Source organism: Nomia melanderi, chromosome 4 (assembly GCF_051020985.1).
Source record: "Nomia melanderi isolate GNS246 chromosome 4, iyNomMela1, whole genome shotgun sequence".
In the NCBI taxonomy this organism is placed as follows: Eukaryota; Metazoa; Arthropoda; class Insecta; order Hymenoptera; family Halictidae; genus Nomia; species Nomia melanderi.
The window spans coordinates 1,379,773-1,406,043 of NC_135002.1; the positions used below are offsets into that span (position 1 = coordinate 1,379,773).

Below are 26,271 nucleotides of genomic sequence, written 5' to 3' on the forward strand. Positions count from 1 at the left end.
TCTGTTTTGCTTTGTTGTGAATCAACAACGAATTATACCAGCCGAAAATCTATTGTTTCATAAAAATTTTCATCGTTATTTTTCATCAAGTTTCTTTATTATTAATTTATCATTCATACTAATATCCGGTTTCTGGTGTGTTTAGATCCGTTCTCATCGGATGGATGCTGGCCAGGAAACATACAATATTGTTCCAGCTAAACATTTCTCTGACAGCATGTTCCGAGATGAAATGACACGTGTTAGAAGTTCAAGTTCATTTATACGAGGGAATCCAATAATTAGTTGTTTTTATTTACTCGTTTATATATTTATATCGTTTAGCTGGCTCCACACCAATGATACGTTGAACCGAACACATGGACCAATCGTGTTAAGCACGGCAATTGGTCGGTGCATACGATTATCTCAATCGCATAAAAATCAGGTAACGCACATTTTTATTTACTTATCGCCTCGTTTTCTTAGACAGACTATAATTAGAAACCTTTCAATCTTTTCAGTTCAGTTTCCTGTCCTATAAGGAAATCGATATACGTCTTCCATCTTAGATCTCGAAATAGGAGACAATCGGTTGCAATTTCAATTATCCAATCAATTCTTTCGAATCGTCACCACTTGTGTTTCAAAGTACGTATTTTAAGTTTTAATTTCACGTGTCAGAAGTTAAGAAAGCTTCAAGTTTGTTCATTTGTAATCCAGGTTATTTCACAGGGACCATTTAGGTGTTCAGTGTATGTGACGTACAGTCGCAATTTTAAGTGTCAATATAATCTTCATTTAATTGCACTTAAGGATTGCTTCCTGATAAAGGGACAAACGAGACGTGAGTGTAAACAGTAAAGCGTTTACGTTTGTACGAGTACGTTTGAATTTCGCGGGTCTCGAACGTGAATGAGAAATCGATAGAGAACTAAACCTCGATGGAGACGATCTGACGCCGCACCTTCGGGCAAAGGGGGCATTTTGGTGACGCACGGTAACGGGCGACAAAAATCATCTATGCCCGAACTGTAATTTCTCCTAACGGTGTACCTGATATATGTAAGTCTCCCATGTCTATTATTTACGTTGTACGCGAACGCATAATACGCACAGTTCCGTTGTACGGTCGTTACGATTTGGCACAAGTGACGAAACGCAACAGATTCGGATGTTTTAAGAATCCGATTCGCGCGTTATTCGAATACTTTGCTCGAAAATTAATTCACGAGCAATGGCTCTCGGCCAAACGTTTTGTTAGCGGCGTACATCCTTTCGCGTCCAGTTCAAACGAGGAATGTTCAAAAATAGTAGCGAATCGCGTGCCAGGGAATATATGCGTTCTTGTTGTATACTTAACCTCCATCTGGTATGGAGTGATTTGAAATCTGTGACTTGTTGACCTCTAAAATACGTTGCAAATATGCCTACACCTGCTGTGCGTTTCAGAATTGACGAAACATTTTTTTACAATGGGTGACTCGGACGACGAGTATGATAGAAAGAGGAGGGACAAATTTAGAGGAGAACGGACTGAGTCTTATTCGAGGGAAGGCCGTAGAGATGACAGGCGAAGGGATGATTGGGTTGACAGGTATTTATAAGAGCATTTAACATTCGAATGCTTTCTCAAAGCTGAATAAACAATTTTACGCTTCTGTAGCCAATGGAAACAAATTCTTATAGTTATAATGTTAGTAATTACTCCAGGGAATGGTCCAGTCGACCTAGACAGCGACCAGATTATAGAGAATATCGTGGAGGAGGAGGCGGGGGACGGGATAGATATAGTCCGGCTAGGTCACAAGAAATGGCGCCTCCGATGAAAAGAATGAGAACGGACTGGGACGATCGTCCCAGATACGGGCACGATTATTACGGCGGTGGAGGCGGCGGAGCTGCTTCTTGGGGTCCAGATCATTATCCTCCCCCGCACCATGGCAATCATCACTACGGGAACCATGGTAACAGCAGCAGGTTTGTGTTTTGTCACATTATGCTATGTTACGTTTACGTCGATGTTCTTCTTTTTCTGAACGTTTATGTCGAGAATATCAACAGCTTGTCATGAAAAAGAGAGGTTGCACAGTGATTATGCAAAAAAGGAGTAGATTTACTCCACGCCTGCTGGCTCGTTTGAGGTAGCTCTCGCGCGTGACGCGTCCGGCTGAACTGATTTTAATTTCCGTTTATTGGCGCAGTCGGGAAGTGGCTGGGAACTTCAGTAACTCGAACGTGGAGACTCAGCCGCCGATGATGTCGTTCAAGGCGTTCCTCGGCACGCAAGAGGACACGATCACCGACGAGGAGGCCATCAAGCGTTACAACGAGTATAAGCTGGAGTTCAGGAGGCAACAGTTGAACGAATTTTTCGTCGCTCACAAGGACGAGGAATGGTATATTTCGTTTCGTCATCCGCTTGATACACGTCCAACGTAACATGCAACTCAGCCGTACCTAAATGTGGATGTAAAAGAGCAATTAATTTCTACAGTGGCCCGGCGCACGTTGTTTGCCACTAAAACACTAAAAATGTTTCACTAAAAAAAAAGCAACTGTCTAGAAGACCATTTTTTTTGTCCACTGTAGAAAATAATCGTTGTATCCTAAACAATGTCAATGAATTCTGGCCCAGCGCGTGTCCGCCAACGATGGGACACGCGTTGGTCCAGAAGGAGATGAGGGTGTAGTGGCTTTATAATTTTTGCTAAATTGCAGACACCATTTTATCGGTAATGTTCAAGCCAATATGACCAGCTCTCTCTGTCTATCCCTACAGCATACAGCCAGCAACGCCTTGTCTTGGGCACAGGTCGTCTCGCTCGTTTATTTTTCCCGTACATTTTATGCATACCGCGTGACGCGCATCGCAGAAGATTCGAAAAAAGTGTCTGTTTAGGTAGCTAATGAAATATGCGAGCTGGGCGCGCAAAGCCCAAACCTGCTCGCGGTAGGCCGCGCTCTAAACCCGTTTAATTACTCTCACGAATTCGAAACGATAAAACGTTATCGTTCACAAATAGAGATCTCTGAGTCGACGAGAAAACCGAATGCGAGTATAAATAACACCTACAGGTGAGGCTTCATTCTGTAACTGACAATGTTGACAGTAAAACTGATTAATTCTGTATATAATCGTGCCTCGAACGAAACCGGGGGCAATAAGTTTAAATCTTTGATCACGTGGAACTGTTTGTTCTGAACGCGCAGGAGGGAGACGTGATATATCTTGTTTTATGCAACGCCCGTTCTCACGGCCAATCTCTCGGTCAATTTATCATTTTTCTCTCTCTGGTACAATGTAATAATACAATCTAATAGTATCGTGTAATTATACGTACATATATATATGTATATACATATATATATATATAATATTATATAAATTATAATACTTCAATATAATTCCGTTTCTGTCTATGGTAATCGTACGCGATCTCGGATGATTTCGATCGACAAGCGTACACGCTGTGCTTTTCTAGAAACGCGTGAAAATTCTCTCGAGAAATCTCAACTAACGATATATCTTTGATTCCGGTATTATTTTTCAAACGTAACGAACCATAACCTTAAGTCCACATACGAATTGTACGTCTGTTTGCTTTTTTTTTTATCGAAGAAAATCTATTTCAAAGTCGAGATTAATACCAACTTCTCTGTCGATTACCAGGTTCAAAATTAAGTATCATCCCGAAGAGTCGGTGAAGAGAAAGGAAGAACAAGTATCAGCTCTCAAGGTACCGATCTCCAGAGTTCACAGAACATCTTCGATAACCCAACGATCCATACTTCATAGTTATTTTTTTCCCACAGAAACGCGTTGAAGTTTTCTTAGAAATGCTAGACGTCGGAGAAATCGACAAAGTTTCGATAGACGCCGATCAAGCGGACGCTCTGCTGCATTTGTTGGACGCGGTGGTCATTAAGCTAGAGGGTGGCACCGAAGAAGACTTGCAGGTTTTGGACGTGAAACCGTCGAATCCGATTATCTCTAAAGACGTCGCCAAGGACAAAGAGGACGCGAAGAGTAAAGCAGGAGCTGATAAGAAGCTGGACAACAAGTAAATGAAGTTCCATCGCGCGAGAAATTGAGAAAGGGACTGGGAAACGCGAGCTGATCTTATTCTGGGATTTCACAGTGACGCGAGCAAGTCGGACGAGGCTTCCCGTGCAGAGAAAACGTTTAAAAACGGACAGGGCGCGGACACCGAGATGAAGAGTGCGGAGAAGGACGAGGGCTTGATGGAGGAGACTGAGAAACCCGAGGAGGGTGCAGAGGAAACGAAGAAAGATGACGAGATGGATGGAACTGGTATTTCTTTTTGTTGTTGACATGAAATATTATTCTCTTCTGCTCTATTATTCACAAGTTCGGTCTCGATGCAACAGGTAAATTGGAAGAGGTTAATGCCAAGAAAAGAAAACGCACTGATAGCAACAGCAGCAGCAGCAGCAGTTCTAGCAGCAGTAGTTCCTCTGGTAGCGACAGTAACAAGCCTGGCACGCCGAAAGAGGAAACTTGTGAGTATTGATAATTGTGTATTGTGTTTGTCAACACTAGATTTGACTCATCATTTTATAAGCATTATTTGGAAAATGTTTGATCATTTGGATGATTCAGTTATACAAATGTATATTAACTGTCTACTTCTAACTCTCTAATTTTTAAAATCTGAATAATCGAATATCAATCTTTCTAAGAATGATAGAGTTATACAGTAAATATTCGTGAATCTAGTGTCAATGAGAATACAGAAACTTATGGCGTTTCGACGCGTTTGGCCTTAGCTGCTGGCGAGAAGGCGGACGCGAGCAACGAAAACGTAGACGCAGGAGACGGAAAGGAGGAAGAACAAGAGACTAAAGCCGACGGCGACCCACCGGAACCTAAGAAGTCCGCGATCGAGCCGGAGGCTGTGATCGACTTAGCCAGCGAGGACAAAGAAAAAGAACCTAGAGCGTTGCACAAGACTAGCAGTATTTTTCTCCGCAATTTGGCGCCTACTATCACAAAGGCAGAAGTAGAAGCGGTGAGTGAACCGTCTGGAAGACTGAGACGCTCCTTACCACCCTGTTTGCAGTCGCGAATAAACAATTCCTTTCCAAACAGATGTGTAAACGGTTTCCTGGATTTTTACGAGTTGCCATAGCGGATCCTCAGCCGGAAAGGAGATGGTTCAGAAGAGGATGGGTGTCCTTCGAGAGACAAGTGAACATAAAAGAGATATGCTGGAGTCTGAATAATATTCGAGTAAGTTTAAACCGTGCTGATCAAACGTGTGAACATTTCTAACGCAATTTGGTTCACGCAGCTGAGAGACTGCGAGTTGGGTGCGATAGTGAATAGAGATCTCTCGCGGCGCATTCGCACTGTGAACGGCCTAACGTCGCACAAGCAGATAGTCCGACACGATATCAAATTGAGCGCGAAGATTGTTCACAATTTGGACAACAGGGTAGGTCTGTGGAACGAAGAGAAGAAGGAAGAGAATACGTCCAAACAGGAGGACGACAGCAAAGACACTAAAGGCGCGCAAAATGCTCATGAAGTTGAGCAAGCTGTGAGTCTGATTGATTCGTCTATACTTGCCCTACACTGTGAGATATATTTTATGTAACGTCTCTTTTTATTTCTACAGGCGTTCGGACTGTCGTCCAAGAACCCGGTACTGAAGAACATAACTGATTATTTGATAGAAGAAGCATCCGCCGAGGAAGAAGAGTTGTTAGGCATGTCTGGCGACCAGGAGGAAGGACAGCTGGGAGGCGACGGAGACGGTCCAATAGAAAGAGATCCGACTCTAGTCAAGGTAAGCAATCAGCTGAATAAAATGTAGAGAAATGTTGGACGTTTACAATCTAGATAAAATATTTTCAATATTTTTGAATTCTGTATCTTCTCTGTAGGTGTTAGACAGACTGATCCTCTATCTGCGAATAGTTCACTCTGTTGACTACTACAATCACTGTGAGTACCCTAATGAAGACGAGATGCCGAACAGATGTGGTATAATGCACGTCAGAGGCTCGCCTCCAACCGCTAAAGTCTCGAGTACTGAACTGTCAGAGTACTGTCGCAACTTCGAGAGCAAAATGGCTGCTTTCCTGCAGCCGGTTGCTACCTTGTCTCAGGAGGAGTTTGACAAATTGGGCGCCAAGAATGCGGAAACGTATCCTTCTATAGCTAATTAAGAAAGGAGTATCTATCTCAGTGTTTCCTAAACATTGATCTTTATCAGTGTCCCCGATGATTTTCCTTAACCGTTGAATCAGTGAGGTAGAAAAATTCGTTCAGGCGAACACGCAGGAGCTGTCGAAGGACAAGTGGCTGTGCCCGTTGAGCGGTAAGAAGTTCAAGGGTCCAGACTTCATCCGGAAACATATCTTCAACAAGCACGGAGAGAAGGTAGCCGAGGTAAAGGCAGAAGCGGAGTACTTCAACAATTATCTGAGGGATCCGAAGAGGCCGCAGTTGCCCGAGCATCCTGGCAACAAGGCGCCGCCGAGGGAGGGTATGCGCGAAGGATTCAATCCTTACGGTTGTTCCACGTAAGTGTCCTATGTAAGAGTACTATCAAGAATACTCTAGCCTTTGCTAAATCAATAATTAATCAATAGTTAAACCTAAACTAATAGTTGAAGACTGGACCAAACTCTAGTCAAAGTTAATACAGATATAAAAAGTTTAAGCGACTGTTCTGTTAAAAGTATCTTTATCCAACGTTCCAGAATACTCTAGCCTTTGCTAAACTAATAATTAATCAATAGTTTCTCTAAAGACTGGACCAAACACTAGTCAAAGTTAATAGAGATATAAAAAGTTCAAGCGACTGTTCTGTTAAAAGTATCTTTATCCAACGTTCCATTCTTAGCTTCTTTCTGATTCATCTGATTGTGACTCTAACTGCATAGGTTCGGAAGTTACGGGAGTGGTTACGGCAGCAGCAGAGGAGGTTATGGGTCCAGTTACGGCGGAGGATTCGGCGGAGGATTTGGAATGCCGCGTCCTAGCCGCGGTGGTTTCAATAGAGGACGGTAAGGATTCCTTTCCCTTTCCTGTCGCATGCGGCTCGCAGTTCGCGTCGAGGTAGTCTGCGGCGCGTGGCCGACACGTGCCGGGACATCCGGCCGGCTGACCGACAAAACCGACAAAAATAAAAAAAAAATAATGATCAACAAATGAACCGTCAGTCGCGCGGTACCGTTTCAAAATTCTCTCGTCTCATTTTTCCTGTCGCTTCTGGCAACGTGTATTGAAAGTGGTATGATCCGCTGTTTTACAGGGCTGCTCCGGACTCAACTTCGAGGCCTATTATTAGTTATAATGACTTGGACCAGCTAGACATGGACACGTTCTAACTTTAATCGAGTCTGTACCGCCATTCTAGAGTTCTTTTGCTCGGGGCTTAAAGGCAATGAGACAGATCCTTTGCAATATCGGACATCTCTATGCCGACAGATTCTTTTCTGGATTATGTGATACAATCAGAGTCTAATTGATTGATTGTGACTGTTTCTTTTTTTCGTCGCGCGTATTACATGCTCAAGAGAACAATGAAAAGTGGAAATGTCTCGTCAGTACGTTTCTTTTTGTTTGACAAAGGGATTCACTTTTGCTCACGCTAACGGAGAGAGAGGGTACATTGACACGTTGAATGCCGATTTCATAGAGCAAAATATACAAAATGGACAAAATATATCATTTGTTTCAATCATTATTATTGCAGGTTGATATAGCTGAATGGCACCGCATTAGATAGTAGTATTTATAACATAGAAATGTCTTCGAATGATCATCGTTTAACCCTTTGAACTCTGTATTAATATTGCACCAGGAATAATATTAGATATTTCAATGAATCTTAAAGAAACTACCCTACAATCATTACATTTTTCACACATCCAAATTCTGCACTAACAAGGAAAATCAAATACTATAAAAATTAGTTACTAGAATACTATAAAAATTAGTTACAGTTGATAGATTACAAAACATGGAGTGCTAAGGGTTAATTGAACCGTAGTAATTCAATTTTGGGTCACCGGTGACCATGGCATTCAACGTGTCGAAAGAAATTCCAAACGCGTTGCCGTGACTTTTAACGAAGAGACCGCCTCGTGCCGCGTTCCATATTCTAAAGAGAAAGAGTGAGGGGAACGAAAGGGGGTCGAGAGAAAAGATTGGCGAATGCTGTAATCTTACCAGAAAAGGACTAACAAATAAAATTATTTGTTACTGCTTACACGTGTGCTTTTATTTTCTTTCATCCCATGTCTCCGTTCGAATTCCTATGTCCAGTTGGTCGTATGTCACACGCAATTTGTTGGTCGGCTTCACCATGAATCTATGGGTGTGTATGTATATATGTACGTACACGTCACAGGCGTACGCATATACATATACATATACGTGCACGTTCAATTTGTCTAATATTATTCTCAGACTGGAATTACACGTTCTAATTGTTGTTCAACGTTGCAGTGGCGGTGGAGGAGACTTCCGACCAGTCATTCATTATCGCGATCTCGACGCACCGAGAGAGCCGGACGAGTTTCTCTAAATCATGCCTCGAGACACTCGAGAGGATCCATGGGAACCGCGCTTGTTTCCGGGAGAACGGAGGCCAACCCCGTTCTATGTTAACGGCGTCCTCGGAACCTGCGTTATTTCACAGGACGCTCTTGAAATAGACGGTCTATAACTCTGGGAACGTGCACCACTTGCGACAGAAATGTTTATGACAGAAACATGTAACCTGGTTGTTCAATTATCCCCAAAGATTCGTTGACTGGTACTTTAAATTTGTATTAAAACAATTTGTACACGTGTTTGGTTTAGAATATTTTAATGATACTGTTACTTTAAAGTACCTGCGAGTTGTAAACAGTTGGAACAGTTTCTGATAGCTACTAGGAATTCTGATTGTAAAGGTTCTTCCTTGGATATGTGAATGCATAGCAGTAAATGGTTGCATTAAGCTTTCAATAATTGAAATAGAATTAGATACACTGATCTCTTCGGTTTAGAGGAAGACTCATTAGACGTCTGTGATTATTACTGTTACAAGTGGTGCGTGCTCTAAGAGTTTGATCGACTATTTTTGGTAATAGTCTGTGTATCTGTATATATTTATCGCGTTGATCACTTCTTATTTAGATAAGGGACTAGCAGAGTTTCGCGAGAAATTCCATGCGCTCGTATATGTTCGGAGCTTTTATACAGGAACGAGGCAATCCACTGTATACAAAAATATATGCTATACGTGAGAGTCTCTCAATAGCCAAACTGATCAACATTTCATTACACGTAACTGGCGTTCGGGCCGCGAGTTTTTATGCATTTACAATAAATGCTGCTGAATGAAATCCAGTAAAATAAAAATCTCGGTCGAGTGAGACACGCATTGAACATACTTTCTTGTCTAGTGAGCTTTCATTTGGTTCCTTTATCTGTTTCACATGAACATTTGCTGTCCACTGATGCATTCAGTGCAATGTAGATTTAATCAGACTTGAGGACGTGTCACGTTCATATTGTCATTATCCGAATTACTGCGTTAGAAGTCATCGAGTTACTTTAATGCATTGTATTTCGTGGTACCGTTTACACTGCTGAGAATTTAAACGAGTCGTTGTGTATGATCAGATCATAGCAGGTACAATGTTCAGAATTCTACACATCTGAATGTCGACGATTAGACTGCGGATGCTTACACAGATTCCAATCTCTTAACAATGGATCAGAAGAGGATTCGTTTTAACACATTGAATGTCATGTGGGTCACCGGTGACCCCCAGCCGAATCGGATTACTGTAGTTCACTCAGTTAAACTATGATTATTTGAAAAGATTTCTATATTATAAATAATGCGATGACATTCAGCTGGATGAACATGCAATAATAACAGTGCAATTCAATCAAATCATTTAATATTATATTTTTTCGTTTTGGGTATTTTGTTGTATGAAATACGGCATTCAACGTGTTAACAGTTACAGGGTTCTATAAGTAACAAATTTCAGTGGTCCTTAACATAGTCAACACTAGATTTACTGAACGAATCAATTTCACTCACTGAATTTTACAAGCATTATTTGGTAAACGTTTAGGTCGATTTTTATTAAAATATGTATCCTAATTGTCTACTCTTAAGCCTCTAATTTCTAAGACCTAAATGAACGGACAACAATTTTTCTAACAGTAGAACATAGTACAGTAAATGTCAGTAAATCTAGTGCTAACGTGTATCAGTATAAGATTCACAGTCTATCGATGAACATAGTGATACACGACGTGAACAGGATAAAAATCAATACACAAACATTGAAATCAAGAATTTACAGAGCGGCGTGTGATCGGCCTGGCTTCTGGAAGACTCGCATAAATCTCGAATGTGTGTACAAACGCGACGAAAAATATCTCTTGTTTGGATGGTGATGTCAGGGGAGAGCGCGTAAATGCATAAACAAATACGTGTTGTGTATCTGTAGTACTCTGTAAAGGAAACATACAATACCTATATACGGTGTTCCATTGAGAAAAGTTGCTCGTCGCGGTACAAAAAGAGAACAGCATTGTAATCGACTCTATAATACATTAATAAAACTATATCGTTTCCTAATTTCATCAACTGTATATACCGCTTGTAAACAATTTATTATGCATCACTGCGTAATCTATACGGTACAATGGCATATATATGTATATGTGTGTGTGTGTATATATATATATACATATACATACATACACACACACAGAGCATATATACATATACATTAATTACATTGGTCACTCTTTCTCGTAACAAAAATACTGTGATATACGCTCGGCCGGCAGGGCAGATCATGGGAATCGGTGTTTGCAGTGCCTCTCATCGGTCCCGTCGCCGCAGTCATCAATCCCATTGCATTTCATCCCCTTCGCGATGCACCTACTGTTTCTGTGTACAAGTGAAGCGTTGCTTGTGCAATCAGAAATATTTATTAATCGGATTAGACCAGTGTCTCCCAACGTGGGGCAATTTGAAATTTGAAATATCACTTCATATATTTTACAATATTTACACGTGTAAATAAAATGGCAGAAATATAATAAATATTATAAATATATATATTATTATATATTAATATAATATATATAATATTATATATATTATATATTAATATTTTTAATATTATAATATAATATATATGTTATACAGGGAGTACAAGAATTTTAGAAATGTTTAGATGGAGCAAAAAAAATGTTGGGAAACACTGGATCATTAATAATTAATGATAAGATGTTCATTTCAAATTGGAAATGGAATCGAGATTAATCTGTACCACCTGGTATATACTGTTCATGTATCTAACGGGTGAACATAAAGTCTCAATTCCATAGGTGTTACTGAGGGACTTACTGGCACGTGAATTCGTGCTTGTTGCAACGTTCCTGGCAGCCAGATGGTTCGTCGGATCCGTCGACGCAGTCCGTCAGGCCGTCGCAGAAGCGAGCCTTCAATATGCACTGTCCGTCGTTGCACGCGAATTCGTTCTCCGATGGACAGGCTGCGGGGTTGTCAAATACAAAATGATCGGCGTGCCCTGAGTGCTCGAGGCTCGTCGATCTGGTTAATCAAAGCGGAGGAAGCGAGCGCGTGCGACAGTTTTCTCTATCAACCCTTTGCACTCGAGTGGTGACGTTCACCATGTGATTCGATGCAACAAAATTGCAAAGTGTTATACATGATATTAACCCTTTGAACTCTGTAGGCTCCAATATTGCACCGGTTATAGTATCAAATATTTTAATGAATCAAAGAAACTACCCTAAAATTATTAGATTTTCCACACATCCAAATTTTGTCTGTGATTGGAGAATGAAAATAAAAAGAGATTATATAAGTAAAATAAAAGATCTAAGAAATATAGCATTTCTAATTTTCTAGTAATACTATAAAAATTAGTTGCAGTTGCTGATTAGAAAACAACCTGGAGTGCTAAGAGTTGAGTTTTGTATAACATCAATATGTGAAATAATTTTCTACTTAATCTACGTATGTTTTCTCATTAGTTCGTTCCAAGTAATGTCTACGTCTAATTGGAAAGCGCCGTATGCATCCAGAGAGAATCTTCCGAGTGCAAAGGGTCGAAGCTGCTAATGGTGCATTTGTCAAGACTAACGGTGAAATCTCGACGCTCGACGTTAGTTGAACCCCTTCGAATGCGGCAGTCTCAATGACGAATGGAGATGATATAAATACCCTGGCAGTTACACTGTGCGCAGTTCAGATAGATTCAATTTAAACAGAACATACAAGGATAAGCCTGATCATGAATATTCGAGAAAAGTGTTCATTCATTTGATCACTAACACTTAGACGACCGCCTAAAAGGAACTATAACTACAACCTCCTCCATTATCTTCAATTGAACTGATTCAATTAATTCAGTTAGAAACTGTTTTGTACAAACTAGGATTGTATTTGATGAATTGCAAATAATCCCACTTGAAGACTTACTGAATAACAGAAAAGATAAACAGGATAAGAGGCAACACGTTGCTAAGTGAAAAGTGGGGGATCTTATTCGGTTGGCTAAGTGTCAAGCTTCATCAAATTTATCTTTTCTTTTGTTATTCAGTAAGTGTTGAAGTGGGAACATTTTCAATTTTAACACATTGTGTACCAGTTGATTTTCAAACTGAATTGTGATGGCAATTTTCAGTGAGGTCAACTTATATCACTATACATAGAAAAACTCAGATATATTGTTATGTAATATATTTTAAATAGATAATCAATTCGAATGAAATTTTATATTCTTTTCAAAATTATGGTAATTAGCCAAGTTGCATAGATAAGTGTCTTTATATTAAAACTAGATTTCTCGTTACCAGTACGCAATGTGTTGACAGAATAAAAGACAATGCGCCAAGTGAAAAGTGTCTCATTCTGAATAAAAGGCAATGCGTTGCCAAGTGGAAAGTGTCTCATTCGGTTGGCTAAGTCTTAAGCTTCACCAAATTAAAATTGAACTTATACTGATACACGGACACCTTCAATAGGCTGCCAGACGACTCGCGACACGCATGAGTTTCGCCAGTGTAAAATCGTTGCGAGGTGAGACGAGAAGCTACCGTCGTGCTGGATGGAAGAAGGATAGCGTCGGGGGATCCCCGGTGCAAGCGGTGGCGTGCGCATGCGGGAACTGCTATGCATTCCGAATTAACAAATAATGTACTCACACCAACCGAGATTACTTACGACCTACGAAGGAGAACAGAAAAAAACAGAAATTCAGAAAGAGGGTTGGTGATACAGAAAGAAAAAGAAATATAGAGACAGAGAAAGGGAGGTATATACCGGGTGGCCCGCAAATGACGACTGGTCACAGAAAGACGCGAGAGAGCTATGGATTCAACTTACAGAATGACTGTTTCATAATTGCTCGATCATTTTATTAACACTAGAACTACCGAGTACTGAAATTGATTTTTTGAAATTTCTCCATGGAAACTCCAAGAGTGCATCTATTGAGACTTTAATTGATAATTCAGTTTGAGTACTGCAATTTCTTTAGTAACTCCCAGAGAAGCATCTGCTGCGTTTTTAATAATTTTGACCCATTCGGTGGTTTTAGTGTTAATGTAGAATGAAATAGAAATAAGAGAAAATGGGAGGGGATTCCCATAATTTTCAGTAGCTCCCTCACGCGATAGAAACCATCTACTATGCCATTGTTTAGAATGACCTTTCCAAGAATTTCTGCTCAGTAGTGCTTGTAATAATTATTTTCAAAATTGTATATATAATTATATAATATATAATATTAATATTATATAAATAGATATATACAATCATGTCAATCATAGTGATGTCAATTTTTCAAATCAATAATTCATCCCACAGTTTCCAGCGACGAGAAATAGAGAATAAAACTGAGCAGACTTTCTCTTGGTTTTAAGAGCGTGAAGAAATAGATTGACAATTGATTTCCGATGATTCGAACCAGTCGACGTTCTGCGAGCCAACGACACTCGTTCCTCGACGTCCGTCCCCTTACCGAGCGTGCAGTTAATCTCGTCCGCCGCATCCCAGCAATCTATCTTGCGGTCGCATCTCTTCTCCAACGGAAGGCAGGAAGTCTCATTACCGCACTGGAAATGCGTCTTCGAGTCGCAGACTGCAATAAACACGGTTAACCACGTTATCATTCGGGATCTTTGAACCAGGATTTGCGCGCACCGTCTATCATGATTCTTTGCTCGACCTTAGGAGGATGTTCAACGGTCGGGTCATCCTCTCGGGTTACAACTAATCATGACTACAAAGGTAAACAATATTTCTACGTTTGCAAGACCTTTTCATATTCAACATGTTGAAATGTTGAATGCTCCTACCGTTATCGACCGTTATCTGCCGTTATCGACGGTTACCGACCGTCGATTAATCATAGACAATCAATTGGTAGGTATCACTGAATCAACTTCTCAGTCGCCGATCATTGATTTGACACAGCTAAATTGTAAAGTTTCAGTTTTAACATTCAACTTTGTATAATGCATTAATATGAAATATTGAAAGAAAATTTCATTCCTTAATGTATAAGCAACTTCTTGTCAAATCAATTTTGGAGAATCTCATCTGCAGCTCATTAGGAAATACTGAGTATTTCCAGTGAAAATTTGTGGAGTGCAAAGGGTTAACGATATCAGAGAAGCATCTGTACCTTCTCATTAATGGTACAAAAGGAAATCAGGAATATCATTCTAACCCATTTGGTAGTTCTATTGTTAAACGGAAACGAAGACGCCAGAGAGATTTCTGACTTCTCTACCCGACGGATTAACTCGCGACGACGCGGCGAGGAGCTGGCAAACTGAAGCCTCGCGGCCGCGACAAAGCGGCAAAGCCGATAACAGAAGTAATTATGGCTTATGGAAAGAACTGGGCCGCCAATGGGATCAGAACTGAGACGCGTACCGCAATTGTACTCGTCCGAATGGTCGTAGCAGTTCATGTGCCCGTCGCAGCGCTTCTCTGAAGGAATGCAGAGGGTGTTCGCGCACGTCCACTCGTCGTCCAGGCAGTAGTGGTCAACCTCCACGCACCTGTCAGACACACAAAGGGAAAACATTAGGAAACAAAATATATCTCCATTCCTCAATGCACTTGTGATTTCCCTTCAAGTTAGCTTCAAAGAATATTCTCTTTATCTCATCATCGGATATTAAATATCTCTAGCGAGAAACTTCCGAGTGCAAAGGGTTAACAATGGAACAATGAAATAGTCTAGCTTCTTCGTTACACTTCAGGTACTCTCAGAACAGACCAACACTCTTTTAGAGTTGCCATTGGCGCGCCATTGGCGTTAACACGCTGACTGCCACGAAAAGTATCAGCGTTTTTAATTATCTGATATAAAAATTATTATATCACCCTATTATCCAGTTATTCACGTTACAGAAAATTTGTATTTAACACTAGAACTACCGAGGATTTAAAACGATTGTATGTAATCTCTATAAAAATTGTAGCAATAGATTATTCTTGGTTTCTTCAGATATTCAGTATAGTATTCAAATGAAGTTTATTTTCAAGGTCACTTCGAATATTCAATGCTATTAATATATACCAATAATTCCAAAACAAAACAATCGAAACCAGCCATTTTGACTGCTACAGTAGTTCTACTGTTAAAATCAATTATCCTCCAAGTCATAATTAATTAATATATACCAATAATTCCAAAACAAAACAATCGAAACCAGTCATTTTGACTGCTACAGTAGTTCCAGTGTTAAAATCAATTATCCTTCAAGTCACAATTATTCCCTTATAACTTAAAAGCTCCTGTCACCGATGACCATGGCAATCAGAGTGTCAAAAAAGGAACTCAATGCACCTGAACGCGTCCACGTCGAGACGATGACACTTTTGTTTATTGACGAGGCAGAAGCCAGCGCATCCCGTCGGATCCTCGGAATCTAATCCAGTCCTGCAGGTAGGCACCTCCTCGTCGACGAGCGCGACGCACACCTCGCCGTCAAGACAGTCGTCGCAGTATCTGGTGGAGTTGACCGACGTGCTCGCTTCCGTTTCCGGCTTCACGGTGGTACCAGCGACGTTGTTCTCCGGAAATGACTGGTCCCCGCTTAGAAGGATGCCCGCGATTAAGCTGTTGCTCGTCGTAGACTTTATCGTGGACGTCGTTGTCGTTGACGATGTGACGCTCGTCCCGTTCGTCAGCAGTTTCCCCGTGCTGAACGTTTCCACCGTCGACGTGTCGTTCGCTGACGATTTCAGGTACTGTTGGATGACCTGCAGCTTCTCGGGTTCTGGAATCAGTTGATCATCACGCGTCAGTTAGTGACAATGACAGTATGAAACCTTCAGAGTTTCATTTATCCAGGAATTTACGTTATAAAATATTCTCATTCAACATTAGTTATCTGACGAATTCGAATTATCGTCAAGCAGTGAACGTGATACTATTTGTGTCGAGACTGTTAGTATAATTAATCTTATTTTACAAGATTAGTGTCTTGCCTAATGGTCTTCTTCGTGGTAACCTAATCTTTTTAATGATTCTAATAGTTTTTAATTATCTGTAGGACAACGGTGTTCCGATGACCTGACTTATTATAGTAAGACAAGGGGTTAATCCGATACTGTGCCAAGGATACCGCGTTATAACAGGATTATCCCAATTTTCCTACCGTTATATCGAAACCCACGTTTTCAGAATATCGCGTCGCTAGAGGGTTCACCGTATTATTATATTTAGCTGGTTGGCCCCTTTGCGTCATCGATATACGCTTCGGAATACCCGAAGAGATCGAGGGAAGGATCACTTATATAAATACTTCATTCAATAGAAACCATTTTCCAGTATTCGAACTCCGATAACTTTGCGAAATAATTTTCCTTCCTTTTAATCATTCGTTTTTTTTCTCGTTACTATCTGCTTAGAAATGAAAAAACGGAACGATCGCGCTATTTACAATCATCTCACGTAAAAATAGAAAAACGTCTGAAACGAAAGAAACGTGATCGCTTGGCACTTTTCGACGGGAACTGCAAAGATGGCACCCGAACAACAGGAGACCGATACAGTTTCCTTTCCTATTATTTAAGCAATCAATGTATAATTCAGCTTCATCTGCAAAAGATCCTTTTGTATATCCCAAAGAATCTTCAAAGGGATGATGCTCCAGTTACCTCCAACTTTGCAAAAATGACACTCAAACGGTTAACATTGCGTGCGGGCCATTTCGTTTATTTCTCAACTGAAACGAAAGAAACGCTTGGCACTTTTCGACGGGAACTTTGCAAAGATGGCACCCAAACAAAGAGATTGATACTCAGTTTCCTTTCCTATTATCTAAGCAATCAACGTATAATTTAGCTTCATCTGCAAAAGATCCTCTTGTATCTTCCAAGAAATCTTTAAAGGGATGAAACTCTAGTTACCTCCAATTTTGCAAAAATGGCACCCAAACAAAGAGATCGATACATAGTTTCCTTTCCTATTATCTAAGCAATCAACGTACAATTTAGCTTCACCTGCAAAAGACTCTTACATATCCCAAAGAACCTTCAAAGGGATGAAGCTCTAATCACCCCCATAAGCGATTCTCTCCGCCATGTTCCTACCTCGAGACAGAATAAAAATACTTATTCGCATCCCGAATTGCGCACTCGAAAGTCGAACTGTTAACGCGCCGAAGATTGGTCGAACGGTCGCGTCTTCTAGAAATAACCGGTCGCACTCGGGAAAATAACGAACGGTCAACGCCTCGGGTATACAAACGGTCAGCGCGCGTGCACGGGCTTAACTCGATCGGCCCATCCGGCGCAGAAGAAGAGCGGCACCCGGTTGACCCACCGGTTAAATTCATCTTGTCGACGGCAATTGGTACGCTTCTCGGCACGAATTAAAAAAACCTCGGCCAAGTTGTTTTCGCTGCTAGCCCCTGGACAGTGTGTGTGTTTCTCTGTGTGTGTGTGTGTGTGTTTGTAGGGCTAACGCGCGGCTCTCGTTTTCCCACGTACGTACGTCGCGATCGATCGTAATCAGACCGCGAAATTTTAGTCGTTCGTTGTTTCCGTCGCTGAAATGCGCACGCGGTTATGGAAACTCGCGTTTTTATTCGGGAATGTATTTTGTAACTTTGATGTTACAAATGTAGACGCCTGTGCGTAGCAAGAGTTTCTGTCGATTAATTATTTAACCGTTTGAGTGCTGAGGAGCGCTTCTGATTATCAGTATCAATTATAATTTTTTTGCTATATTCTTCAAGAAATAAATCAAAGTAAGTTTATTCGAATAAATGTTGTTTTTTGATATTTTTTTGTAATAGCACAATATTTGTGATCTCATTAGATAAGTACTCTTATTAATTTTTTTGCATAGACGCCCAATCACTTCCGCATTTTTGGTAAATATCTACGAAAGTTTAGCATCCAAACGATGCTAGGTAATTACTTTTATTAATTACTACTCTTATTAATTATTACTCTTATTATTATTATTATTATTATTATTACTCTTCTTCTTCTTCTTATTATTATTATTATTATTGTCATTTGTCATTTTATAAGAAAAAATTAAATAAACTTTTTCATTATCTATAATATAATAACACAATACTAGTGTTAACTTTCAGTAGGACTACTATCAAATTTGGTAGGAGTTGCTGACATGTCACAAAATTATGTGAAGGTTAAATACATATATTTATTCCTAGTTCTCGATTACTCAAGATCCACTCTTTAATTATCTATAATATAATAACACAATACTAGCGTTATCAATATAATAACACTACACTAGTGTTATCAATGTAATAACACTACACTGGCGTTATCACTTGAGAGACAAGAGACACTCACCGAAAACAATGTAGAGAGCAACGGCGCCGATCCCCAGCAGCGTCAAGATGACGACCAGCAGGAGCACCAGGGACCTGGAGCAACCGGAAGTCTTGAGGGGCCGGGCTAGATGCAGGGTCCATCCGTGCCGGTGTTTCCTCAGCCTGGCCGGATGCGGGGGTGGCTCTCCCCTGACGCTGCGCCGGAGATTCACGCGATTTTGGGAGGACGGAGTCTGCGTTCGCACCGGAAGCGAGTTGGCTCTCTGAAATGTGGACCATCGAAACTTATATTACTACAGAAACTTATTTCCCCCCTCGTTCGTTCTCGTATCCGACAAATTTATGAAATTTATGAGACACACCCTAATCCTCGATGAAATGATTCTTTTCGTTGTTCTGTGGGAGCAAATGAAAGCTCGATTTTCATTGTTCTGTGGGAACAGAAGGCAATCTTGCGAAGGAACCTCAACTGGCGCACGATTTTGATGATACTTATGTTTGATATGGTTCTGAAGAAAATATTTGATGAATGTTTCTTCTTAGCCGACGTTCATTTTAATCAAGTGAAAACACCCCTTAACACGTTGACTGCCATGAATTTCTAGCGTTTTGATTAGTAATACTTGTTCTTTAATAACAAAGGCGAATGATATTGAAAATAATTATTAATGATTTAGTATTATAGTAGTCATATTACGCTATGATCTAGCTACTTATTTTCAGTATCAATGAAATATCAATATCATTGAAAATAATTATTAAGGATTTAATATAACAGTAGTCATATTACGCTATAATCTAGCTGCTTATTTTCAATATTATTTGCCTTTGTAAAACTTTGGTTTACTAAATATTCTTATTTAAAATCAAGTTTTTTATTGTAATTGTTGTTCAGTGATTTGGAAGCTTTAATCATCGGTGACCACCGTCAGTCAACGTGTCAAAGTTAAGGGTTGAAAGTGTATTTTTCGCAATATCCCTGAAACCACGGGTAAGGAAACCTGAATTGTTCGTATCTCGAGAACAATTTAAATAAAATTTTCGTTTGCGATCCTTAAGATCTACACCTAAGCGGAAAATCATTGTAAAAATCACCAGAGGATCGGTGACGCGACAGCGCTGTCGGTCCTCGTCGTCCGTGGGCTTCCGTTTTAACTGCAGTTGAGTCATCGGTACCGCATTCTCCTCAAGGTGATGCTTTTCGCCGGCAGTTCCTCGGTAATCGCTTATCTGCGCTCCGATACAGTTTCAAAATCAATAATCAAGAAGCTAGGGGGGCGCGGCGGCGGCGTCATTCGCGAAGGAAACAAGCTAGTATCACCGATTCGCGTGGGAACCACCTGATTTTACCATCTGTATATAATTATGATAATTATATAATAATGAAAATCACAATTTTGTATAACAGCTCCTCAAAGTGTTGTATATCTGTTATAATCGGTAAATCGAGTTTGAACTTTAAATATCGATAGTTAAAAATATTTATCATTCCCTTTAGTGAATGTTCTAGAATGTGGTTTAACATAAAATAACGCTGTGTCTAACGAAGCTTCACTTTTCCGGAGAAAACGCGACCGACGGTTCCCTTATCTCTCCGACTGCGTTGAAGTCTGCTTCTTCGAATCGGCGAACGCGTTTCGTCACACGAACTTATGCAACAAAGTGGCACTAACAGTACTTGAGCATTTATCGATTAAAATTCGTATCAAATTGATCGATCAGAAACAAAGAAGTTCGACGACGTTGGTAAAAATGCAATCATTTCCCCGAAGGATTAAGCATTTCTGAGACCATGATTCACGTTATCAACAACGTTCCAGTTTTACGTTTGCGTCATTTTACTTCCGAAACAGCGAACAACGCTAACCGAGGAAACAAAGAAACAAACGGACATCATTCTCGATTCATCACGTTTGCGCAATTCGACCCTTGTTTTACAATGAATATTGTTAAATGTACAAGCAGTGTTTTACAATTTTCTTGCAAATTCGTTCACAGGTTTTCGATACTTTGCTATTTTGTTCACGTGCGTAAATATTGTGAAATATATGACACTTTAAATTTTAAATTGTACTCCTATGTAACATATATATAATCTTTAATATTATATTGTAATATTTTTCTAATACTTATTATAATATCTTTGCTACCTTGTTCACGTGTCTAAATATAGTGAAATATATGAAGTGACATTTCAAATTTCAAATTGCCCCCCTATGTAACATGTATATACAATCTTTAATATCATATTACAATATTTTTCTAATCTTTATTATAATATCTTTGCTACTTTGTTCACGTGTCTAAATATAGTGAAGTATATGAAGTGACATTTCAAATTTCAAATTGTCCCCCTTAAAATTCAAATCTCCCCCAATTTCCCTCAACGTTGGGAAACACTGCGTTAACCGATGTTCGTCCAGAAAGTGTTAAGCGATCGGTAGTTCCATCGCCAACACGTTAAACGCCACGAGAATCTCGACCATTTTTCTGTACGATTCCTCTTAGCAAAGAAAAGTAACGACAATTATCCACTATTTGGCGTTACAATCGTTGCGATACACTATTATCAGCTCAGTTATTAAGTATTTCGATTCGACATCGATTACATCGCATGCAACGATTATTTTCAAGTAATTCAGAAGCGTCGGCCATCGGCGACTGACATGGCGTTTAACGTGTCAAGAGAAAAACCTGCGTTCCGGCGGGATCCGCGAGTGTTCACTTACGAGAGGCTCGAGCGTGGCGGCTTGGTGCCGGCAGACGACCATCGCGCGCGAGTCTGGCTATAGATAGACCTTTACCACTTCCGTTCCGTTTTGTTCCTTTAGAAACACATCGCCAGCCGCCGCGGAGGAGGAAGAGGACGGGAGGAACGGGCGAGCGAGCGAGCGAGATTTCCTCGTGTCCGCACCGCCGACGGGTCTCGCCGAGGAAGCCGACGACGACGTTGACAGCTCGGAACCGTTCGCCGCCACTAAATTAAGCTTACGCCGGCACAGCGCCGCTCCGTCGCCGAGCGGTTCCGTTAATCGCGTTTTTCGCGATCGCCGCGGATATTGGCGACCAATGGCGTTCGTTAGCGATCGACGCCTATGCGCCACTGATAACCGGCGAGATACAAGGTGTCTTCGGCCGTCGGACGGGGAAACGGTGACGCATCGTTGTCGGTTATATATGTTATGATCGCGACGATAGAGTGTTGGAGAACACTGGAAGGTGTGGATCGCTGGGAGGAATTTTTGGGGGTGAAGTTGATGGTTAGAGTCATGGTAATAGTGATGTTGATTGTTTCTTAATGTTCTTGTAGATGGTTCGAATAGTGGAATTTTGCAATTAAAGTTGATGTCTCTGAGAAATGAGAAGAACGTTGGAGAACATTAGGTGGAAGGTGTAGATCGTTGACTGATGGGAGGAATTTTTGGGGATGAAGTTGATATGGTGAGAATCATGGTGATAGGATATTGATTGTTTATTGTTTTTTAGTGTTCTTGTAGATTATTGGAGTCGTGGAAATTTGCAATTCAAGTTGATGTCCCTAAGAAATGAGAAGAACGTTGGAGAACGTTGGGTGGAAGGTGTGGATTGTTAACTGGTGGGAGGAATTTTTGGGGATGATAAATTTGCTATAGTTAGAATCATGGTAATAGTGATGTTGATTGTTTCTTAGTGTTTGTAGATGGCTGGAGTCGTGGAAATTTGCAATTCAAGTTGATGCCGCAGGGGAATGAGAGGAAACGTTGGAGAACACTGGGTGGAAGGTGTGTTTGTTGGGTGATTGGAAGAATTTTTAGGAATAATCAAGTTGCTATGGTTAGAATCATGGTAATAGTGATCTTGATTGTTGATTGTTTCTTAGTGTTCTTGTAGATCGTTCGAACCGTGGAATTTTGCAATTCAAGTTGATGCCTTCGGGGAACGAGAAGAACGTTGGAGAACACTGGGTGGAAGATGTAGATTGTTGGGTGATTGGAAGAATTTTTAAGAATGATGAAGTTATAGTTCTAATGATGGTAACAGGAATGGCAATAGCGATGTTGACAGTTTAGGTTTTCTTACTGTAAGTAGTTAGTAGAAATTTGCAATTCAAGTTGATGCCTTCGAGGCATGAGAAAAAAGCATTGACGCATCGACGTTGGTAATAAACATAACGATGATGCGATTTGGTAACTCGGAGTGTTGATAGACGCAGACGTAATAATAGACTAAACATTTGCAATTCAAGTTGGCAACAAAAAGAACGTTTATCGTTTATACTATTCCTACAGCTAATTACGATAAGCCTCATTCTCATTCCTGGACAAAAATAGAACACAAGTCATGTGTTCGACGTTAACTCTTTGCGTTAACGTCGAAAGTATGAATTTTCCTAAGTGAAACTCCAATGAATTCGTCGATTCAGCGATCGAATTCGAGGAACATCGAACCGTTCGGTTAAGAAACAGCCGAGTAAAACGGTTCAACGATCCCGAACCCGCGAGCAGACAGAGCCCACCGCGGTTCCAGACAAACGGGGCATCAATTACGCGAATATATTCCCGTCGACTGGAGAATCTTTTCATCGCGTCGACGGAAAGACGGCGGGGGAAACGAATGGCGACCGGTTCGCCCATCTTTGATGTCGCGAAACGATCGTCGCTGACGACGAATTAACGCCAGAACTACAGAGCACTTGGATTCATTTTTCAACATTCCTTTAGAGAAACTGTGGCGGTGCGTTGATTGAGATATGAATTAAGCTGTGTATCAATGAATCAACTACTTTAACACGTTGCGTACCTAATTATCAGAAAATTAAATTGCGCGGATTTTCAGTGGGATCCACTTATATCAATGGGACTCGCGTTGACGATTTCTAGATTAATTGAACAAAAATCAATGTGGTTCAGCCAAATAGCTCAAAGCAAAAAATTTTGCTACTATCAATGTAAACATTTTCTTCAAATGAAATTTCCACCTGAAGTAGAATGGAGAATTTTGTTGCATTTCTTCCAAATTGTCGATAGTAAAATATTACAGGAGCTTAGTAGTGAGAGTAAATAATACAAGGGTTAACCCTTCCATCATAGCGTCCTGCATATTAAATACTTAGTGTATCTAAATTCGGTAAATTTGTTTGTAAACATTTTCCTCATATCATCACAACCATAGCTTCTATTTAATGTCGAAAACTTTTCTAAAATTGTGTCAACAATTCGTGTCACAAAATAAAATTAAAGGCGCATATTCAAGTAGACTCAGAAAAAAAGAACTCGTGACCGAAAGGGTCAAGCTGGTGTTGAGCGGCGGGAGAGATGGCATCCCGCCGCGTGAGCTAGCCGAAAAACGGTCGCCGTCTACGATCCGAAATAGAACGGAAGGAGGAAGATTCGAGAAGAGACTGCTGGCCGACTCGGGGAACCCTCCACCTGTCCCTGTCTGTCGGCTGTTGATTGGTTCCGATCGGCAGACACTCGCCTCGTTTGTTGCCACCGTTCCGGCCTTCGTGGACTCTTTGTCATTCTTTTCGGGGCCTTGAGCTTCGACGGATCGCGAATGTGGGTCGGAGTTAGTGATCGACGTGCGGTGATTGATGATGGGAAAATCTGTAGAGGAATAGAATTAGGTTGTGACTTGAATGGATCGTTAACAGTAGAACTACCGAGTAGTTCGATTGACTTTTTAAAATTCCTCTGTGGACTTCGAGAGTGGATCTATTGGGACTTTAAATGATTCACAATTCAGTTCTGGTATTGCTGAATTAGTATTCCTAAGAGATATTCCTCGGAGATATCTGTTGTCTTTTTAATAATTGCAAAATTGGAAGGTAGATGAACAAGTTTCTATGAGGTAATGAGTATTTCTTATTGAATGTGAGAATTTGATGATTTTTCCTTAGTAGATTGTGCATGGATTTGGAGAAGAATGAGGAATGTTGTTGCAGTGAGTGGATTGATGTTGCTGATAAGTGAAAGTAAACTTTACTTTGGAATACCATATCCTTTCAATGAGTATTCCATGGATGAAGGTTCAGTAAATCTAATCAGATGCTAAATCTATGTTACATTTAAACGTAGAATGATAACGTTATGTTATCTAGAACTCAACAGTTCCTAAAATAGCACTTCTATCATTGAAGACACTACTAGTTATCATTATCTATTCTACGATAATAAATCACTATCAAGGACAGCTTTTTTACACTTAGAAGACTTAAAAAAAAAAGATAAAACAGGTACTAACATAAGTTGATTCTAAGACACTTCTTAATATTCAAATAAAATTAAAAAAAAAGGATTTTCTGTCGTTAAATCATTGGAAGATACTACTACTTATCATATCTATTATACGACAATAACTCACATCAAGCACAGCTTTTTTACACTAAAAGACTTTAAAAAAAAACAGTTGCTAATATAAAGTTGATCTACTAAGCATTTAAATAAAACTTAAAAAAAAGGATATTTTGTTTTCAATGCTCTTGTCCGGGACAGCGCGAACGCAGTCCCGACTACCAAAAATTATACGCCCGAGATACCCACATTAGGGGTATTCGCAAGGGTCAGCCTAACCGTAGTGCAATGGAAAAGCCTCGCCCTGGAGGAACCGCCTTCTTGATCACGGTAACCTCTGCGCCAGGTAAGTATGCTTTCCTCCCCTTCACGTTCCTACTTGTACTATTGCTCGTGCAACTTTACTAGCGAGAAACTGCTCCCTACTACTGCCATCTAGCAGTCGACACGAGTACTGCGGCTATCAGCTGAACAACGGTTCTCAATCTACTCCTATCGCAGTGACTATCTTCTCATAGAGAAGCTACACCTCTATCGCATTCGTTCCTCAAAAAATCTGATTCAAAATTAAACGAGCAAAATTAACCCTTTGCGCTCCGTTCGCTCTGCTGTAGATACAATTTGCATCATGGATGTCATGTTACATTATTGTCAAATTGTAAAATTCTTTCTGTTCGAATATGGGAAATTGACAGAATAAATTAGAAGATGTGAATCCATGTATAATTGTATTTTTTTTTCAAAATGAAATTTTAGGTTCTTGAACGTTTCTGTATAGAAATTAACTATTAACCCTTTGCACTCCGGAGGTGACTCTCACTCACCACTTGATTTCCTACAGTAAAACTATAAAGTTTGATATTTAATATTATACTTCATATAATGCATTAATCTCAGAAATATTGAAATAAAACAGCTTTGTGCCTCAATATACCTATAATTTCTCTTCGAGTTAGTTTCACAAAATATGGTCTACTTCTTAGGGAAATGTTACAATATTTCCAACGAAAAACTTCCGAGTGCAAAGGGTTGATAATTCATTTCTACAGAGAAGCGTTCAAGATATACTTCGTATAACGCCTGAAATCGAGAAATATTGAAATAAAATAGTTCTGTTCCTTAATGTACGATTCTTCGTCGAGTTTCAATATCAATTTT

The 26,271-nt window shown here is 40.2% G+C and overlaps 2 protein-coding genes, 1 long non-coding RNA gene and 1 other non-coding gene across 16 annotated transcripts in view; 2 read left to right on the forward strand and 2 right to left on the reverse strand.

Moving 5' to 3' along the window:
• Positions 1-720: 720 nt before the first annotated feature.
• On the forward strand, positions 721-10,618 carry Ars2 (arsenic resistance protein 2). 3 transcript variants are annotated; one of them, XM_031979645.2, is made up of 16 exons: positions 721-1,044; positions 1,432-1,576; positions 1,681-1,959; positions 2,184-2,378; positions 3,653-3,719; positions 3,796-4,043; positions 4,122-4,294; positions 4,372-4,503; positions 4,771-5,012; positions 5,093-5,233; positions 5,295-5,543; positions 5,622-5,792; positions 5,890-6,152; positions 6,256-6,531; positions 6,895-7,017; positions 7,266-8,225. In XM_031979645.2, the coding sequence occupies exons 2-16, from the start codon at positions 1,455-1,457 to the stop codon at positions 7,339-7,341; spliced, it is 2,757 nt and encodes a 918-aa protein (XP_031835505.1). In that variant the 5' UTR covers positions 721-1,044; positions 1,432-1,454; the 3' UTR covers positions 7,342-8,225. The 3 variants fall into 3 exon arrangements, with proteins under 3 accessions (XP_031835505.1, XP_031835503.1, XP_031835506.1); XM_031979643.2 differs by lacking the exon at positions 7,266-8,225 and adding an exon at positions 8,465-10,618 and having other exon boundaries at positions 724-1,044; XM_031979646.2 differs by lacking the exon at positions 7,266-8,225 and adding an exon at positions 8,465-10,618 and having other exon boundaries at positions 727-1,044; positions 1,693-1,959.
• The window catches only part of LOC116428254 (uncharacterized), a 51,776-nt gene continuing 35,400 nt past the window's right edge, over positions 9,896-26,271 (reverse strand). For 3 of the 7 annotated variants that reach the window (XM_076366545.1, XM_076366544.1, XM_076366546.1), the window contains 7 exons: positions 19,937-20,071; positions 18,861-19,104; positions 15,871-16,303; positions 14,949-15,076; positions 14,029-14,148; positions 11,385-11,532; positions 9,896-10,922 (listed from right to left, as the gene is read on the reverse strand). In XM_076366545.1, the coding sequence (XP_076222660.1) occupies positions 10,826-10,922; positions 11,385-11,532; positions 14,029-14,148; positions 14,949-15,076; positions 15,871-16,303; positions 18,861-19,104; positions 19,937-20,071 (1,305 nt within the window). In that variant the 3' untranslated portion in view covers positions 9,896-10,825. Of the gene's footprint in view, positions 10,923-11,384; positions 11,533-13,210; positions 13,233-14,028; positions 14,149-14,948; positions 15,077-15,870; positions 16,304-18,860; positions 19,105-19,936; positions 20,072-26,271 lie in introns of those variants that run through there. The other 4 variants (XM_076366547.1, XM_076366549.1, XM_076366550.1 and 1 more) reach the window with 4 other exon arrangements.
• LOC143174418 (uncharacterized) lies at positions 21,654-23,142 on the forward strand. 5 transcript variants are annotated; one of them, XR_012998340.1, is made up of 4 exons: positions 21,654-22,282; positions 22,339-22,441; positions 22,510-22,602; positions 22,701-23,142. It is a non-coding gene; the product is annotated as an uncharacterized LOC143174418 (long non-coding RNA). The 5 variants fall into 5 exon arrangements; XR_012998341.1 differs by having other exon boundaries at positions 22,339-22,436; positions 22,512-22,602; XR_012998344.1 differs by having other exon boundaries at positions 21,654-22,113; positions 22,328-22,441.
• LOC116428368 (U1 spliceosomal RNA) lies at positions 25,306-25,467 on the reverse strand. The gene has a single exon (XR_004235245.1). It is a non-coding gene; the product is annotated as a U1 spliceosomal RNA (small nuclear RNA).